At 45.4% G+C, this 20472-nt stretch overlaps 1 protein-coding gene across 2 annotated transcripts in view; it reads left to right on the top strand.

Annotated features, from left to right (window-relative positions):
• The first annotated feature begins 541 nt into the window (after nucleotides 1-541).
• Nucleotides 542-20472, top strand: part of NXPH1 (neurexophilin 1) — a 279193-nt gene continuing 259262 nt past the window's right edge. Inside the window, exons 1-2 of one of the 2 annotated variants that reach the window (XM_014854403.3) lie at nucleotides 542-1198; nucleotides 2059-2222. In XM_014854403.3, coding sequence (XP_014709889.1) covers nucleotides 2169-2222 — 54 coding nt within the window. In that variant the 5' untranslated portion in view covers nucleotides 542-1198; nucleotides 2059-2168. Of the gene's footprint in view, nucleotides 1199-2058; nucleotides 2223-20472 lie in introns of those variants that run through there. The other variant, XM_070509154.1, reaches the window with a different exon arrangement.

The raw sequence follows: 20472 nt of genomic DNA on the forward strand, positions 1-20472 counted from the left end.
GAGGAGGTGGCAAAGCATCTCCCCGCATCCTCCCTCTACCACCCGGCCGTCTCCACTCCCAATCCGCCTCTCGCTTGGCCCAGCCCGCCTCGAGGAGTCGAGAGCGCAAGGTCGCCCAGTCCTCTCCGCTGTCGCTGCTGAATGGCTGGCAGTCCGCAGAGCCCCCGCCTCGGGCCGGCAGCCACAGGTCGGCGGAGCCCCGCGTCGGCGCCCGAGGCGGGCTGGGGAGCCCTGCACATTCCTGCGCCCATCCCTGCCCTACCCACCTTCCCGCTACGCTCCCCGCCACTCTTCTGGCGGTCGCAGTCCTCCCCGCACCTCCTGGGAGGGGGCGCTGCGGCCACCAGAGACACCGCAGGAGCCTGGGAGCGGGAGCTATTTACATGGGGTGTTAATTAGTCTCTGAGGAGTCCTTCACCCACGTGCCAATGTAATTGCCGGTGTCGGGAAGGTAGGCGTGCCGAGCGGCGGACCTGAGGAGAAAGCCCCACAGGGTCAGCGCTGCCAACTCCAGAGCGTCCCCCAGTGGCGGGGCAGGACCACGGACAGCGCCTGCGACTCCGCTCCGGAGTGGCTCCCGGGCTTCCCAGTGTCTCGGGTAGAGAAACAGCTGCTCCGTGCGCCAGGAGCCTCCAGGTTCTCGCCACCCCACCCCTCTCTCAGAAACTCGGACTGCCTACGACTGCCTCGTGGCGTTTTCCTTCCGAAAGGCCAGTGTCTTATCTCTCAAGTTCACTGGAGGACTTGCCCAGTCTCCTCCCCTTAAGTCATTTCTACCATCCTTCCGCGGCCTCGGGAAGCTGGGAGCCCTGGACTGCTCTTCTCTGTGCCAGCGCTGGCAGTCCCAGTCCATCCGGCGCAGTAGCCCGGTGCATTTGCCTCTCTCCCTCCCTTTCTCTCTTCCTCTCTTTCCTCCTCTACTTCCCCCTCCCTCTCTTGCCTCTTAAGTTTCCTGCACCGTGTATTCAACTGTGCCAAGCTTAGACTTCCACGGAACCAATACTGAGCGCGACCTGGTCACTGGGACGCCGACTACCGAGGCTGGACGAGGCCGCGGGACCTGTCTGCACCCGAGTATGGAGACGAAGCGCCAGGGAGGGCATGTTCGGGGCGCCGGAGACACCAGGCCCTAGTAGCTCCTCCATGGAGCCTGCCCAAAGCCATCCCTGCTCGCCGGATTCGCCTCCTGTCCTGTGCGGTGCGTACCCTTTTCTTCCACAGTCCCAGAGGGGATACTTTAGGGTCGAGTGGCGCGGCACCATGAAGGGGCGGCAGGTAGGGCCACTGCTTGGGGGACAGAGTGCGCCTGGAGGGTGACCCTCACAGACCCGGGCAGGCTTTCACTCTAGAAGTTAGCGACTGGCTGTGCCCCTTGGATCGGAAAAAAAGTAGTGACGGAGATGTGCGTGTAAGCTCCTGTATCTCTGTATGTGCAGGGGCCTCAAATGGGTAAACTGAGCCCGCTTTCCTGTATGCAAATTGCATTCCCTTTCCCTACCCCCACCCCACCGAACCTGTGGAGACACCCAGCACCTAATCCTGGTCAGTTCTACCTACCCCTTCCTCTTCCCGCGCCCCCCTCGCTCAGTCTCTCTCGCTCGCTCTGCCTCTCTCTTTCTCTCTACATCTCTCACTGCTGGTGTGTACGTGTGTGAGCGCTGCCAAGGCTGGCGAAGAACCAGCCGCCGCCTTTAGTCCGAGCCGCTCGGCCATTAAGCATTAGGGCAGGTTTCGCCGCCAGAGACGCTTGGGCTCCGAACCAGCCTGCACGCGGCTCTGTGTGCCCCGCCACCTCTTGTCTCCACCGCACGGGAACTCTCACTGGAGGAGCGCAGGGCGCAAGGAGCCCCTCATCCTCCCACCCTTTCGCCCGCCTGCCTGTGGACCGCGCGCTCGCTGGTTTCAGGCGCTGGATTTACTCGTTTTTCAATTTTTCCTACCTCCCTCCCCCGGGTTTTTTGGTCCACCCCTCCCCGCCACGACCCTCTTTCCCTGCTTGGTCGCCAAATGTAACCTTGCCCGCGTGGTCATGGGATGTCTAATTTCATTTGTATCTAGGCTGCTGAGAGCGCTCCTTGTTCTGTAAAGTGGATGTCAGGTGGATCTATGTTTTTGAAGGAACAAAGACTCAGCGAAGGCACCGCCGAGGAAGTTTGAGACGCGGGAGGATGCAGGCTGCGTGCTGGTACGTGCTTCTCCTCCTGCAGCCCACCGTCTACTTGGTAAGTCGCTGCGGATCCGGTGCCCCCGCAATCCCACCCTGGCCGCTAGACCAGGCAACTGCGGGCGCGCGGGAGTGGGGTGAGACCGCCACTTCAGCGAGAGCAGCGTTCCTAGCGACTGTGTTGGAACAACTTTGGCAAGCTGGTCTCTGGATCCCTGCGGGATTTTCCGGGGTTCCCATCTACATTTCTCGCTCCAGTCCCCCTCTTCTGCGCCTGATTCTGAACAGGGTCTAGGGCGCCCTAGACACCCAGAAACCGAGGAGATAGGGGGACTGGATGCTCTATGGGTGGAGAGGGCAAAGAGAAGGGGTAGAAGATGTGGACCTCTCATTAGTTCATCCACGGAGTTTAGACGAAAGGAAATGGAAGAGTAGAGTGGGGAGAACGAATCTGTCCAGGTCTGTGACTTTGAAAGTGAACCCACCCACCTAGCCTCCCAGTTTGGAGTATGGCACATAAAGAAGTGCAGGTAACTTTGTTCGACTTGTAGGGTTCAGGCGGGACAAGTTTATCAGATAGGAGCACCACAAGATATCGGATAGTTTGATCAGAGATGCTTCAGCAAATATGTAGCAGCTCCTCCTCCCTATCCTCCCAATCTCTCCTTTCCATCAAATAACTGAACCCCAGTTCCAATGCCTAGCCCCTTATTAAGGAATGACAGACCTTGTCCTCAGGGAGAGAATGCTAACCAAAGCCACCGTCTGAGTCCTCCTAGAGCTGAGTTTTTGGGAGTCTGGACTTTGCACTCTGTTGGAACTGGGGGTGGGGGCGAAGCGCTTTATTGTGGCGGGGATGGATTGGTAGCTGTGGGCACCACGCAGAGCCAAGACGTAGAGTGCCATCTTTCGGGTCTGGCTTCAGGGAGGGCCAGGGACACTAGTACCCAGCTGGAGAAGTTGTGCTCAGTGCACCGATCCCATATCCCATCTCTGGGCCCCAGAAGCGCCCTGAGGGCTCCGTGTGTTCTGACTAGGGGCGAGGAACGCTGGGCGGTCTGAGCTCTCTGACGGGGCTGGATAAACGGGATGGGGCGGGGGCGTTGCCGTCCCTCAATCCTCAGGGCTTCAGAACCCACAAGTCTGGTAGCAAAAGAGTTGCTGTCCCTGCAATTGAGAGCGTTTTCCAGCCGTTGCCCTGGTGCATGTGACTGCAGAGCTGCTAGTTGTGTGAACTCTGTGTATGTTAGTGAGTGTGTGTGTATACGTGTGTGTGCGCATATGTGTGTGAGGGTGTGTGTATTTAAGGGGTTTCTGCTTCAATCCACGAACCCTCGGTGTTGCCTGTCTTTGCACCTTTATCGCCCGACCATGGCAACCGTGGACGCCAGAGGGCGCTGCGCGTCAGTGTCCTCGCCCACAGGACACCTTGGGGTAAACAGGTGAAAGCCTGGGCAGCCAATCCAAAAGAACAGCCTTTCTGATTCTCTCACCCAAGTCTGTGCCTTCCCCGCCTGGAACGCAGACAGAATGCAAAAAGCGTCCTTCCTATTTCTCATCTTCAGTTTTTCTTGCCCCCACCTGTGTCCAGTAAACCCACTGACATTGAGAGCCCAGAAACAGAGGGCAGAAAGTTTGGCCAGAGGAAATATAGAAATTGTTTATTGAAAGAGGCGGGGGGGGGGGGGGGGAGGGCTTCAAAGTGAAAGCTACAGAGGGGGAATAGTAACGATTCCATCGACCATGGAGACCCTCCCGCCCCTCTCCTTTGCGCACCTTTACGCATGACCTGAACCTCAGGACTGTCCTTACGTCCTTGGACCGTGCTCACACACACGGTGAAGGCTCGCGGCTGTGGTGCAGTTTATTGCTTGGAGCAAGTATTTCGATAGTCTGGAAAATAATCTATCAAAAACAGAAGTGAAATCAATACCTTGTGTTAAATTTTAAATGTGTTTGTTGGCAGTTAAACCGTTTTCCACTCATTACAACAACAGTGCTGGATTTATTCTAATGCGCTGCGTTCTCAACAACAAGCGCATTAATTCTCCTTTAATTGTAAACTGGGAGCATTTGAAAACCATTCAGTGTGCAAATTATGCTGATTCAATTACCGTTTAGTTACAGACTTCATTACCTGAATGCCTTTTGGCAACACAGGGAAAGGAGACAATTTTTTCAATTTCACTCAAAACAATACGAAATGTGAACAATAAAATAGAGAAGGCGATTTAGAGGTCCATTCTTTTTTCTCCGATCTAAAGTTGTTTTGTGTGTCGGGGATTAGAAGCCACACGCACCACAAAAACAAAAGGCTGGTGGCTGTGACCCAAGGCAGTATTTCCAGAGATTGTAATCCCGTGGTTATTTGCAGCAGAATCGTGAGCTATTTCCATGGAGCAGCAGGAAGCTGACTCTTACCATGGAAATGAATTTAACAGGGTGTATTGGGCAGTCAGGACAGGTTGGTTTTAGGAGAGTAAAGAAGGAGAGAGCCTTGATGAAAGCTCCAGGGCAATGAGACAGACCAAGAAGTGGCCAAGACTTCTTTCTCCATCTATTTTATTAAACACCAGATACAGTAACTGAATTTATCATTCATTTATAGCAGAACATCCCAGACCTTTGTAAGGAACTGCAATAGATGCATGCAGGTTGTCAGGAGCTGCTTAAAGTTATGCTCCAAGGAGGTAGAAGTGGCAAAAGCATCACTTTATTTTTTTCCCCCCCTTGAATTGACATAAGCCAGGGAGGAGCTTAATGAGTAATTTTTTTGCCTTTCTAAGCTCACACCACAAGTGAGGTGACAAGGGTGCTCTATTTACACATTGTCTCCTAGCTGATACCACAGTGCACCTTTCCCTTAAGCCCCTGGAATCCCAGTTATGTTTCCCAAGGTGTAATCACCACATTAGGTCCAGGGAGAAAGATTTGTTTAGGTATCTCCTATGTTAAAAAAAAATAGGCTTCTGCTTATAGAGAAATGCCCTAAGTACTCCCTAATTTGGGAGGAATTTTTAATGAAAAGCTTCTCTATCCAGCAGATGAATGCTCCATACTTAAGCCTGTATTCATGAATGTTTTCAAAGTATGTTTATTGGCCCAGGGTTCTTTGAATGTCTGTACTAGGTTGAGGATTTTGAGGCTACTTGTGTTTATTGAGAGATAGGTCTGTCCTATTGCAAACTAGAAGCTTATTTTAACACTGCAATGGGAAGTTATTTAGAAATGTGTCTGCAAAGTTACCTTTTGAAGCATATTAGTTAAAACACTCAAAAATCAACTCAGGGCTAACTCTACTCATGAACGTAGGGAGACAGGAAACCATTTTTTAAAAATAAAGGCAAAGAAATTTGTTTACTGAATGTTGTGTATTATAGATTTAAAAGTCTGAATTCAGCAGGAGAAGAATCTATGGCTTAACAATACCTGTTAAAAATAAAAAAGTCTTGAAATCTTTATTCTCCTGTCAGTTTTGGACAAACTCCAGGATATTTTCAGTATGGTATAATGGGGTAACAGAAATACAGCTTTTTAACTGAGTTGAAGCATACACTGGATAAACTAGGGAATGGTGGTTTCTGGCTCTGAAAAGTGGGAGTCTGAAATTGAGTTATTCTCAGTGGATCAAGCTGAGGGATAGGCCACTGCACACACGGAGAGCACCTTTCAGCAGAAAGCTGAGGCATCCTGTTTGGGGTTCACCTGTGGCAATTTTCAGAGTTGAGAATTGAATCTAATGTCTGCTTCTGGGGCACATCAACAAAAAGCTCCTCAGAAATTGAGTCCAGAGAAGCTGACAAGGGATTAAATGATGTTATGGTGATCAGTCATGCATCTAAAGTACTATTTTAACGAGAAGAGGCCCCTCATCCTCCATTATAGTTCCCACCAATTCGGCTAAGAATTAAAATTGCTAATAATCTAGTTGCTTTTTAAACCAATATGGACATGAATGGAAAATTCTTTCTACACTTTGTGCTTAAGTAACATTTTGAGTCATCTATTCCCTCGAATTTAGGGTGTCTTTAAAATGTGAATTCCACACCAATTGTTTGAGATTAAAGAGTGATTAATATATTCATGGATTACTACCTCTACACTGTTGGTAGCCAGACCCTTTGCGTGAATTCCACTCATCATGAAGGTGGCTGTTAAGAAATGTGGAAGCTGAGGGAAAAGCAGCAGGAGAGAGACCACCAATGTCTATCCTGTGGCCTAGGTGTGTGTACTTCTCATCTTTTGAAAATTAAGCCTGCTGCCCACTGAAAATTTTAATCAGTTTGAGTTTATTCCTGAAAAGAAAAGCACATTAATTTAACTAACAGTGGCTATTCAGTGTTCTTTATTAAGGCCAGTTCTTGGATGCAGTACTAAAAGTTCCCCAACCCTACCACATTTCCCGATTCTTCTATCCCAGAACAGCCTCCCTGATAGAAGATTAAACCTAGAGTTTTGGAGGGATCTATGCTCCAGCAGCACAAATGAGAACTCATTTGTCCCAAGACTATTCCAGGGCTCTGTGAGAGGAGAAGTTGCTGCTATTCCAGGCATTTCCCTGAAATGTTTAACTCTCCACTGACCAGAACATCCGTTCCCGGCTGTGAGGGAAGCACTTTGGCAGACGCCCTTCTGCGTTGCTTCCCGGAGGATTACCGTGGTCTGGGGCCTTCTAGTGATAGTTTTGGGGAAACTGCCTTCAGTATTAGAAGGAGAGAACCAGAATTGCTCCAACTTTCTCAGCAGTATTTTCCCAGAAAGCCATTAAGTTCGTGGCTCCTCTTTGTGTGAAGTTGATTTCTATTTGGCTTTGAATTGTTGACGGCTATTTCCTCTTTAATGAAAGTGTTGTCTGGGTGAAAAATATATCGGGTGGCAGGGAAATTGGTTGATTTTTTTGAGATAGGTGCCCAATGTCCTACTTTTCTAGCTGAGGAACGATTTTCTGCAGACTACAGAAATTGACAGCATTGTCCGGGTAATAACCACCGTCGACAATATTTTCAAAAGGGCATTTGAGTGATGAAAGCATTTGGATATTGCTTTTTCAAATAAGCAATTTTCTGTCTTGGGCTTCTTTGATTTTATAGGGGACGGGGGAGAAGGGGCCACCAATTGGCAAAGGGATGCCTTGCCCCTTTCGCCCAGTCCTGAAATACCCAGGTGTTTGCCAGCCTCGCTTAGAATTTCCGGGTCTGAAGAGCCCTCAGTGAGTCTGGCTGTCGCGGCGCTAATATTGTGTCAAAAGGGAATCCTGGGAATGAGGAATAACACTCTGCTTGCACTTCTCCACCCATAAAGAAAGCCGATGGAAGCTCTGAAAGTTTGCCTGCTCTCAAGTGGCGAGTTAGGAAATGTGAATTCTTACTGGTTTTATTTTCTTAAAAGAAAGAGCCTAGCTTTGCTTCGATTCAGAAGAGTTCCCTTAAAGCGACCACGTCCTTTAGGAGCTTCAGATCTCCTTCTAAGACCTTAACAGTCTTCTCCATTTTAACTAATAGAGAGAGGCGGGCGAGGCCGCCGGCCGGCTGCCGTCGGGTCAGCGGCCTCCCGGAGCAGCCGGGCGGCTGGGCGGGTCTGCTCTCTCGCCTTCCTCTGCATTCTCCGAGCAACCACTCGTCTGGTCCCGCCGCGTGTTTGCAGGAAGCTGCGGTCTTGATTTATCCGATACTCAAGCTCTCGACCAGCTCTTTTTCTCCTTGTCAGCACTAACCCCTCCCGGAGCTTGGTAAACACGGCGCTCGCATTTTTCTGCTGCAGATTGGCATGTTGACGACTCTGCTTGAAGGAATGTGACAATAAAGTGGGAAACCAAAGCTTGGCAAGCACTTAATCAAGGATAAAAAGGTTCCGCTGTAAGGATGTCACTCAATTTATTGTGAAAGTCGAATGAATTACGTTTAATGAAAGTGCTCCCCAGATGAATATTACCAGCAATTTCCTGAGTTGGCTCTGTCAGCTCGAGATGAGGAAATGCCAACCCAGATCAGAAAAGAGCGCCCATCTCAATTACTATGCAAGCTTTCCAAGAGCGGCTTTTTATTGAGATGATATATATTGGCGGCTTCTTCATGCCCCTCCGCGCGCCCGGCAGCGCGTTTGCGCATTTTGCAAGTTTGCCGGTTACTGGCTGTTGTTTAAACTTCTGATGGGCGCGCCACGCTTCTGCTGCGGGCTGAAAACCTAATTACCTCCTCTGTAAATAGCTTTCCCTAGTATATTTTGTTTGATATGGAGGTGAGGCTGGCAGGAGTGTGTGGGGCGGAGAGAATTCACTTGCCCGGGTGCCCTTTGTACGGAAAGTTCCTTAGGCGTCTAGTGAGGGCTCCGGATGGTGGAAAGCGAGGTGGCGACTGGAGCCCGGGCATTGGGATAGTGTGCGCAGTGGGGTCCCAGGAGCAGCAGGAGTGCAGCACGTGCCTCTCTGGCCGCAGCTAGCCGAAAGCCTTCTCTCACTCCTACTTCCCACATTAGTGAGGGTATTTTACTTCTTCAAACCGGAAATACGATGAGGAGGGGATACACAGGCCGCAGCCACAGCGCATCGCTTCATCTGCATGAGAATGAAGAACCAAGAGGCTTTTCTTGTGCTGTTTCTCTCTCCTACAATAAGACAAATTGCTGTTTAGAAAAACCCAGTGTTTCCTTAGAAACTGGCTCGTGGGGGCTCTGCTCGTCCCTGTTAAACCTGACTCCGGCCGAACCTAGCCCATCATCCCCGCCACCTTAGTGGATTCTGATGGGAAGGATCCGAGGCAGCGGCGAAGGGCGCAAAGAGAGGCTGGGCGCCCTCTCCCCAGCGGAGAGTGAGGGCGGGCTCCCGATAGACGTCTCAGATCCGCTCCCCATCTATTGATTTTAAAGGTCATTTCAAGTGGTCTTCAACAGTTAGGAGCAAGAAACTTTCTTCTACGTGGGCTTCATACCCTTGACTCGGAAACTCAGTCCTCTGACCGAAGCCACAAAGTGTTCCGGGCCCGGGGAAGCTCCCCAGTCACCGCCGTCACAGCTGCGCGCTCTATTTTCTGCTTTCAGCCTCAAGTGACCTCGAGCAATCCCAACTGGTTTATGAAAACACAGGTGCAGCTCTCTCGTGTCCGGACCGCAAGCCGTCACACCAAAGCGTTGCTTCTAGGGAACTTTTCTTCGTCGCTGCTGAGCTTTGGTGCTCCTGGGGCAGCAGGCAGGACTGCAGCAGTTCTTCGGAGAGGTCGCGGGCACCGAGATGAACGGGGCGTAGCCGGCGGCCTGGCAAGTCTAGACCCGCAGACCGATTGTTCAGAACCACGGACAGCGCCACAGGCTCCGCCCCGCCTGGGGTCAGCAGCTCAGCTTCCCTCCCACGCCGCGGCGCGGTCTGCGTCCTTCTGGAAGTAGAGTTGGCGCTTTCTGCAGACACCTCCCTACTGCCCAATCGCGACTGTAACGACCCCCTTGCCCCAGTCATTCGGGAGCACTAAGCTCCGATCTTTAGGTCCTCAGTGTTTCCTGCGGTCAGAATCTCTCTAGTGCACCCGATCCCCACCTCCGGTTGCGGCGTCACGTGATTGCCACAGAGTTTATCCTGAGGGGAGGTGAATCCTTTCCCTCACTTTCTCCTCTCCTGACTCTATTCTCTCGCACAGTTCGTTAAACTTACCCCTCCCCCCAAACGGAAATATGAATTGTGTAATGTAGAGCTGTAAGCGTCTTTAACAATGTAAAAGCATGGTTTAACAGACAAGGAAACTGAGATGCGGAGAAGGGAGTCAACTTTCTCGCAAGAGCAAAACCAAATGGGGAGTAAAACCCCTGCCCTATCTCCCGCTAGCGGGGGCACTGCTGGAGCCTCCAAGACGCCCTCCAGGATCAGGCGCCTTTAAAAAGCCGCGCGGGTTGGGGGGGTGGGAAGTCCTAATTATTATGAATTTCTAAAAGAGCAGTAATTATTCACGGCGAGCAGTACAAACCACGGCCCGGGCAAGGGAATCGATATATTTGCTATCGAAAGTGCCTGGCTCGCCTTTAATGCAGATGAATGGGGATGCAGCCTCATTATTTTCCATGGTTAGGCTTCCCGGCGCGGGGCCTGATGCAGCACGGAATCTATCATTATTAGCCCCGGCGTGGGGTGGGGAGATGTTCTCCTTATTTACCTAGCAAAACTACCAACCAACCAACCCCCCCACCCCCACCCCTCAAACTCCCAGACAATCCCCAAAACACTCATACATAACCATTGTCCCTCCTCCCTTTCCCCTCCCCCCAGTCCCTTGCTCCGGCTGCAGTTCCACAGTCCCCCGGGGCCTCTCGGAGCAGTCTAGAGCAGACACTGCGGTCACTTAAAGTGTGCTCAGCTCCTCCTTGGCGGCGGTCACAGCGTTGATTTGGTCCAGATATAAGCCAGAGTACCGAGCGTTGGCGCTAGGGGTTCTCTGTGTCAAAGGCGAAGGTTGGTCGGGAAGTTCTGTCCGTTTCTCTCGCCTCAGTGTAAGAGTCAGTCCTTTCAGGGCACCCGATTCTGCAAATCCCCGCAGTATTAAAGGAACAGAGGTCTGGCAGTTAGTGCTCCACCAACCCGTGTGAGAAGCCAGCTTGGAGGAAGTCAAGCTCTCGAGAAAAGAACGAATCTGGAGGTGAAGAGAGATCGAGATTTCGATAGGAAGGGAAGGGTAGGGAAGGTTTAGGTGCAACGCGTCCAGGGTATTCTCGAAGGCGTGGGTGAGACGGGCCTTCTTCCTTCTCCAGGCGAGAAGCTGGCCTTTAGCCTGCAAGCCAGCCCGCTGCAGTTTTCCGGGGCTGGGAATGGGTCTCACCTCCACCCACTGATGTCACTGAACTGTTCAGGGTCCCGCCTGCTGGATTGCACAGAGTTTTCCCATTTCTCCTCCTGTCTGCAGCCGGCACTCTCTGGCAGTCTTTCTCACTCTTAGAAGTTGCCTGACATCCCTGGTGGGCAGCTGCTGGGAGGAAACTGGTATTCCTGTGCGGGTGGCTTCACTGTTCCTTGCAATGCCATAGTTCTTAGGGTCAATTGAGGTATATGTTAGAGTGTGTTTCTCTGTGTGTATTTTTGAGTGCTTGGCCTTCATCTGGCATGCCCCTCCCTTATTACAGCAGATCAATTGCTGCAGAGAAGATAGGGTGTGGCACTTAAATAAAACTAACTCCTCCTCAATTGCATTTGTAATAACATTAATGAGAATAAAATAGAAAATTGTGGATTTCCAGGCCTTGAAGTAATAGTAATGCTCTTCTCCACTTGGATTTCCTTTCCCTCAGAGCCTGGCCTTTCATGGTGTATTGTGATAACCTGAGTGTCTTTGTTTCCTTGCGGACTGAGACAGCCAGCCAACATAGTACCAGGGCTGTATGATCTACTGGCATCATTTCCTCCTGCCATCTTCATTTTTAGAGGCTTTATAATTAAACTCTGTGAGATATATGTAACATACGTCCAGTGGAGAGCCTTTTTATTTATATTTATGTAGCACGCTGAGGAAAATTAAGGAAGTGCTTATATTGAAGTAATAAGCCTGCTTTGATATTAACAGAAATGTCCTTTTAATTTACTTTTCTCAAGTCTAAAAGATTATCTCTGTGAGACCAGACCCCACAGTCATGCTTTTTTAAGGAGAAATCTCAATAAAGTGAAAAAGACATTTATTAGCTTGTACTCACTTAGTGGAATAAAAGGCCAGGCTAGGCACTCACTGGAAATGTACACTAGGCTTAGCATGGCAAAGTTGTGGTGTGATACAGGAAGCCGAGCAGAAAAAGCCAGCTGGAATCAACTGCAAGGCCCTACATTTTTCTGCCTCTCCCTGCCCCTAACATATCACAATGCACACATTTACACATAGTGGAACAGGGCCTTCCAGAGCTAACACAAAGACGTCACACTGCAAACCGGCAGGAATTTTAATAAAATTGAAAGTCACAGACTAAAAGGAAGGAGGCGCAGATTTTCTTCTCTAAGATAAGCTATGCCAGAAAAGTTATGATAGAAGGGCTTGGAGAAAATTTCCTAGCTTAGAAGAGCCTTTTTCATTTACTGGTTAAACACGCATACACACAGAGCAGAGCAAGACTGGATATATATCTGTACATCTACTCTTTGAAAAATTCCATGGAAAATTTTAGTGGGAAATTCTTTTGTTTTCGTAAGCTGTTGGCCTTGAAATTCCATCCTAGGTTTGACAGTACTATTTCCTTGATAGGAATCTGGTACCTGACACTGCACTGTTGTCCTATTTATGTCAGTATTTTCAGCTATAGAATGAAAGCAAATTTGGTAAAGAGGAACTACTGGCATGATAGCTAGAATTGTAGTTACGTATATATATATGCCACCCTCTCCAACTGAACTTTCGAAAATTGTTCGTCTCCTTGTAACCTTGTAGCTGAATGTTATTAGAGGCCCACAGGTATATAAAACAGCTTATATAAAATTAATGGACTGCTTTACATTCACAATCTCTTACTTGTGAAGCCCTTGTAAAATATCACATCTATTTAAAACAGGAAGAATATAAAGTCAGGTTTGGTGTACAATCAATAGTTGTAAATGGTTCAATGAAATGTTTGATTGTTTTGAGTGAGTTTGACAACGTGCTGGAAATTTATCATCCGCCTTTGTGCACTCATGTGCTAATCATAAGGATGCCCCCTTTTTTATGTACTTGACCAGTTTTGAAACTGATTGTAAGATTCCAAGGCAACATCCAAATATATCTCAAAATTTTAGGAAAGGTGCATTTATTGACTTACCAGATTTCAAAGAGATCCATGGGTCACCACGAAGTCGCAAATGGGAAAGAAAAACCCATCCAATATTGTTTTATTATTTTCTTTAAAATGATCAACATAGCATATTTATTAGAGTTGTGTATACTGTATATTTTTTATGCATCTTTGAAGAAGGAAATGAATAGAGGTTTTAATTTAGCAACAAACTTCATAAAAGTGAGACTTTCTGAATATAGTGGAATTATTAAAATAAATCTCTTCTTGTGTTCCATAAATGTGGGCAAAGTTTGGAAAAATTGGAAAATTGGAGGTCCTTTTTCTTTTCTTCCTCCAAACATATATTAAAGACTTTTTCTTTCTCTTATTTCTGTTTCTTGGTTTATGGATTTCCAAGACATGCCATAAGCCTACTATGAATTTATTTTTTTCCTTGCTGTGCATTTTCATTTGGGATGAAGAAATTTCTCTTTTCTCTTGCCGTATTGGACTGAGAATTACACATGGCCAAAAACCATAGTGACATTTTCAAAACCTTCTTCCTCTTTCCCCCCGTTTCACTTGAAGTTTACCCAGAATAGTCATACTTTTTTTTCTCCTTGTAAAGATGGCTACTGAACTATTGTGTTAACATCTCTTCTAAATAAGAAACAATGCCCTAACTTACCAACTAGCTGCATACATTTCTGATGCTGCTCAATACTTGATGTAAAACTGTTAAAAACATGGGCTGGGTTTCATGAGATCCATTATACTTTCTTTTTGAGAAGTTGTCAATGAAAATACCATAATTAAATCCAGGTTTGATTCTAAAACCCATTTGTAGAACGATGCATTGTGATTTGTTGTTGGAGTGGCTGTGATGTTGGTAATTAGGCTGACTACATGATCTCTGAAATTGAAAATATAATATACCATTACTCACCTATCTTTTCCAGTTATTTGTGAGTAATTTCTTGCACTGTTTATTTATTGTTTTACAGAATTAAATGCAGAGAAAGATGCAAACCACTGCATATGAAAGTAAGTTATTCATGCGTAGTCAGTGTAGTGTTTCTCTGGTCTTGATGTGAAACTTAATTACTATTGATGTGGAGATTTTGCAGAACATGGCAGAGTTTTTGCCTCTTTCTCAGGAAATACGTAATTGAATGATGAGTGCCTCGTGTTAGATTTTCAACCTTATTTCTTTTGGTTTAACACGGCAGAGTTATGGATAGCTGCACCAAAGAGGCAGCCACAATCTCTAGCCATTATCAAACTGATGCAGATTTGGAATTGGTGCATGTGAGCTGAGCTCCCACTTTTGGATCTGCAGCTCTGCTCTCAGGTTGAAATGTTCTGGTGTGTGAAGCATGAAAAGTGGATGATTTGGCCTGAGATGTTTAATCCTGCCTTGCATTCTTGACTGGAATCCTTCACAATTATAATGGCTCTAATTAATAGGTGGCCAGATGCATTTGCACGGCTCTCAGATTGATGGATTTTTCCTTCCCTGGTGTTCCTTGAACAAACAGTGAAAAAAATGAGAGGCTTTAAAGGGAAATCCACATGCCAAAAGATGGCTGATATCCTGCCAAAGACCACTACTTCCAGGTAGGTGGGTAATGTCGCGGCATCTGTGCAAGTGTCAACACTGGATTCATGGTAGAAACAGAAGAGTTATGATGAGAAAGTGGGTGACTTCTTGGCTTCGATGAGAACCTGGCTACAGGAGAGAGAAAACAGGCCCTTTTTCAGTCATCCCAAGATCTCTTTTTTTGTCTCTCTCAGATCCCTCACTTCAATTCTTAAGGGAAGCAGCATTGAAAAAGATTTGTTAGGAGAAAAGAGGAGCAGAGAATGGCAAAGTATTTTCTTAATTCTGTGACCTTGGGCAAACTTTTTAACCTCTTAGACCTCAATTTCTTTATCTGTAAAATGGGATTAACAATACCTCCCATCCCATAGAGTTACTACTGAGGATTAACTGAGTTAATGTGTTATAAAGAGTTTAGAAATGTGCCTGGCACATAGCAGTGGTGAACTAGCAAACAAAAAATGTCTTGTTACCCTTTAGAGAGAAAGGTTTCTTAACCAGGTTCCCATGCGCCCAACACAGCCCTGATAGGGGTGAAATGCAAGGGCTAATTCTACCCCAGGACCATCCTACCTTTTGTTTTCCTCTTTCAGCTGGTTGATTGCTGTACAGTTGCACAATGCTGTCCAGATAACCATACGTATTTAATGTGAATAATAGCCATTATGACTAAAGCCAGAAGAAAAAGTCCATTTCTACAGCAACTGGTCAAGTGTTTATAGAAATGAAGAGACAAGACAGGCCCAGTAAACAGGTTGCCTAGTTGAGATGATTCTTGTGATGTTTTAATTTTGCTTGGCAAATGCTATGGACGTTTATTAAGATCTGATTTAAAATATTGATTAATTTAGGAGCAGTATTTGCTTTTCATTACTTTTAACACTTGAAATTCTCATAAAATTTTCACCCCAAGTAATCAAAATTTATAGCCCAGTGGGTTTTAAAGTGCAGGATGTTTGGCCAAAGAATACAGTCTGCTTTTCTCCTTTGAAGTTAATTCTAGCTGAATGCCTGGATGTGGAAGCATCTCAGCTCCCCAGAAGTACTAGATGGAATAGTTTCATGGGATGAGAGCCACAGTACCCTCTCACATGCTGCTCAAAATAGCTCCTGTATGGCACCAGATACCTCCTTCCAAGGCATTGCCCTGGGTACTGAAGCAGAGTTCCTAGGCAGGAACACTATTTTGTGTCTCAGATTTGACATGAGAGTGGGGAAGATGTGGGGATGACTGTAAAGGATAAAATATTCTGTCTTCCTGTTTACACCTTGAGCCAAGCACTGTGCCAGGACTTTAGCATGGTTTTTTTTCATTTAGTTCTCTTAATAACCTTATAAGATGATAGGTACTATTAATATTAGTAAGGTACTGTTGATATCATTAATATTAATATATTCATATGCCCATCCTCACCATATCATTAATAATACACCATTTTATAGATGAGGAAATTGAGGCATTGACAGTGTATCTGGTGCAAGGTACAAAGATTCTATCCCAGGCAGTCTAATTTTGAGCCAGTGCTTTTAATTACGATACCATATTATGTGTGTGTGTGTGTGTGTGTGTGTGTGTGTGCGCGCTCACACTTGCGTGCATGGGCGCATATAGTGTAGGGGAAGGACAATGAGTCTCATTTGAAAAATGTTTTTAAAGAAGTCGCTATGTTGCTTTCCACTTTAACGAATAGTTCTTCTTTTCCCTTCCTCTCGGTAACCTTATTTGGGTAACTGGAGTGTGCATAAAATTGCTGTTGGTGCTACTCTAATTTTCTAGTTATATTAGATGTAGTTCTTATTCTTGAGGGACTTCCCATCAAATGAGGGATACAAATGTCACAAATGTAGGTTTGTGATGGTTGTGACTCTAGCTTCTATCGATGGCATGGGGGACACAATCTCTTTAGGAAGTCTGCATCTATTGACTTGACCGATATGAAAAATGACCCTTGGGCCTCAGGGTAAGGTAATAAGTGAGACCAGGGCATAAAGCACAGCCCTCACAGTCATCTGTGATGGAGTTTAAAATGATCCATAACATCTGTATCTCTCCTAACAAATCACACACCTGTTTTTTGAATTACTTGCCATGCCTGGGCTGGAGGAGGTGGGAGAGGAGAGCAGAGTTTACTTGTAAGGGGCTAACCACATGTAAGAGGCATAATCTCTATGAGTTCTGTGTTTCTGACAGCTTACCAGATACAAAAGGACATGCAAATCCATATTCTTTTAAAAGAAAAATCTTTGCACAATGTTGCAAACTAAGAAACTTAAAAAAAAAATCTGTTTAGCTTAATCCCTTGCAGTCAAAACAGTCCCAAGCATTCAACTAACTTAGCACAGGTATTTTCATTGTAGTCTGGATATGTGATTTGAAAATAGAGTAGAAAAATTCTCACAAAATATTTTATAGAATTACTCAGTCTATGTTGGATTTAGAAATTTTTGTGTTTCTGAAGCATGAAGGTAGATCCAAGATACTCCTGCCCAAAGTGAGAGCTCTCTGGCATGAGATGATGTGGGGAGAGGCCGGCTTCATTTCAATCTTGTACTACATTTGACCTTGGGAGAGCTTAGTTATGCCTTGGGGCAAAAAATTAAATGTTCCATTTTGCAGCAGTATCATCTTTCACCTTTATGTGGATTTAAAAATGTAAATAAAATTGCTTTCTGTAAATGGTACACAGGAAGGTCATATTCATATTCTCTGCAAGAATTCAAAATGCCATTTGACCCATCATTGGCTCAATAGATAATAATGTGTTCTATTAGTTTCTAGTAATCTACTTTTTAAGCATTTTATGACCCAATATTTTTACGCCAAGTTCCCAGTTTGTGAAATAAGAAATAAGAAATAAACCTTTTAGCACTTCATTGTAGATTTATTTATAGAACGTGTGCCTTCAACTTTGAACTTTTAAAAATGCCAAATCTTCCCAGAATACATTTCCTTAGTTATAAAAGTGGTCTGGCTGAAAATCTGCAATGAGAGAAGAACGTACTTTTGAAAAATTTCAAGGGCTCGAGCTTATTCCAATTGTCATCCCTGTTCCTTTTGCGTATTATTTTCCTTGTAGCTCAGTCAGGGAACACGTTTTGGGAACCCTATAGCAGAGTGCAACCGATGGGCTTAAAAAGTAAAGTAGATGTTCTTCTCTTTGAGAGAGAGGGTGTTTGAATTCTTTTCATTGAAATTTCGATAATAAGACCCTGATAGATCCTTGTATTTAATTGTCATGATTTTGATCGTTAATGACTTTTGATTGCTTCTTCTGGAGGCACCTGTCAGCCGTTTCCGAAGCACAGATGGCTTTATCAGCAGCAGGAGGAGTTTCTTTTTCCTACTAACCTTGAGCTGAACGAATTATTTTGGGAAGATGAGCGGACCAATGTCATCCCAAGTTTTTCTGTCTTTGGGAGGTTATTTTGTTTATCGAATAGTAATGAACTGAGATCACTCTGTTTCAAAAGCTTCTAGTTATTTTTTTAGTTGTGAGGAGTATTAGTCCTCTCTCTGAGTAGGTATGTAATGAATATTCAGTGACCAAGGCCATAAGTCTAAGATGATAAGACACCCTTTTTACTTTGGGTAGTTCTATTTTATGCCTATTATTTATATCAAAAATACTTTCTCTTATTTTCAAAAGTGTCTTGGTATGGATGATAAATTATATAGTCATCTTACATACACTTCAGTATTCAATGGCTGACTGAGAAAGGTTGATTATAAGGCTTTATGAAAGGCTTATGATTATGAAAGATTGTTGAATAGGCAAGAAGAGTGTTCCTCTCTCTCTTTTGTGCTCTCTTTTTCATGAGGCATTCATGGTCCTCATGAACTTTGGTAAACAGGGTCTGCTACCATGATGTGCTTCATGGAACATATCCCCTACACTTTTATTTCAAAGTATAGCAAAACTTTTTATTAAATATTGTGCATTACACACTCATGGGTAAACCTGATAGGAGAAGACTGACTGATCAGCCACAGAGGTCCTGGGCACGGCCTCAGCCTGGTGAAATTGCTTTGGGCCGCGGCCCAGAAACGGAACTTTGGCAGTGCTTCTAGAGTGAACACTCAGAAATAGACTCCCTCTAAGCAGAATATCATTTTGATAATGCCCTTTGCCTGTGAGAAGAATATCTGAAACGTTATTCAGAGCACGTTCCTTTCAATATGGTAGCTCTGGAGAGTCCAATTAGTAGTCAAAACTTGACATATAGGTATATATAAATATTAACATATTAATATAAATACATAGGAAAAGCTTTGAGGTTATTTCATAAGAGGCATGGCAGAACCCAAAGTAGAGTTGAAGTTTCCCTTTTTCCATCTTGTGTCTTCCTGTCTTTGAGAGTGGAGAGCATGCATCAGTTTGCTTGCTTCTCTGAGTCCATTTTCTATGCTGACAAACCCGTTCAGTTTCTTTGATACTTTCTTTCTCTAAATGTGTTATCAGTGATGAAACTTCAAACAGCTGCTCCTGTGAACTGTTGAATATTCTTCCTATTCACATTTTGTATTGATTTCCTTAGATCTCCTGAAGGTGTTGTTTCTCCCTTAATATCTTGGTTCTTGTGGGCTAGAATCTCATTGACACCCTTGACTCTCTACCATGTTTTACATCTTTCCTTTTTTAGGGCTCTGCAGGCCTTGAGACTGGGAATGTGAACATGTGATGTTGATTTAATAGCTTTCTCTTTCACATCTCAACTTGGTGTTGTTCATGGTGGGTAATTCAAGCAATTAGATGAGCATCTAGGCAAAGCCATTTAGTGTGTGGTGGGAAGAGGGGGGAAGAAAGCATTTTCCACTTCTCTGTTCAAATGCTTCACTTGTTTTTACAGTAGGCATCCTATAGACATGTCTTGGTTTTTCCAAATTTCTTGGGATTGTAGAAGTTAGTGCCTGGTAAAGCATTAAAAGGAGTGTGGTGGGGTGGGGGAGGGGAGGGTGAGGTGGCTGTGGGATTGATACTAGAGCCACTTCACAAATCCTCCTCTGTTTTGCAAATACACTGGCAAAAATTAACTGGATTCTCCTTGGTAGGAAGCATCAATGCAGATGGTTCCTTCTGACAGCTCAGGAGGTGAATGTGCTTCCTACTTTTCTCCTCTGGGAAAATCTCATGAGGAATTGTTCCATAGGAATCTACATTGTGCAGGTCTTTGGCGAGGATAGAGCTAAAAAGTTTTTTAAAATTTATTTTTATTTTTAATTGTGATATAACATAATTGTGATATATAACCTAAACTTACCATCTTAGCCTTTTAAAGTGTGCAGTTCAGTAGTGTTAAGGACATTCACATTGTTGTGCAACCAGTTTCCCAGAAATCTTTTCATTTTGAAAAACTGAAGCTCTATACCAATTAAACAGCAACTCCTCATATCACCCTCCCTCAAGCCCCTGGCAACCACCATACTACTTTTTGTCTCTATGAATTTGACTACTCTAGATATCTCATATAAATGGAATCATACAATATTTGTCCTTTTGTGACTGGATTATTTACCCTAGGGTAATGTTCTCAAGGTTCATCCATGTTGTAGCATGTGTCAGAATTTACTTCTTCTTTTTTTTTTTGAGGAAGATTAGCCCTGAGCTAACTGCTGCCAATCCTCCTCTTTTTGCTGAGGAAGTCTGGCCCTGAGCTAACATCCATGCCCATCTTCCTCTACTTTATATGTGGGACGCCTACCACAGCATGGCTTGCCAAGCGGTGTCATGTCCAAACCCGGGATCCCAACTGGTGAACCCCGGGCCGCCCAGAAGCAGAACGTGCGAACGTAACCACTGCGCCACTGGACTGGCCCCTCCTTCCTTTTTAATTAAAATGTTTTTTAATGTGGTCTTATTTAGAAACCTTTCTGTTGCCTGTTGATTTTGAGTCAAAGTTAGAAAAATTTAGCCTATACCCAGTTAATATAGGGATTGACCCATATTTTCTTCTTGTACATATGTGGTTTTATTTTTTTACATTTAGAACCCTCATCCATTTGGAA

This window comes from Equus asinus, chromosome 1 (assembly GCF_041296235.1).
Source record: "Equus asinus isolate D_3611 breed Donkey chromosome 1, EquAss-T2T_v2, whole genome shotgun sequence".
In the NCBI taxonomy this organism is placed as follows: domain Eukaryota; kingdom Metazoa; phylum Chordata; class Mammalia; order Perissodactyla; family Equidae; genus Equus; species Equus asinus.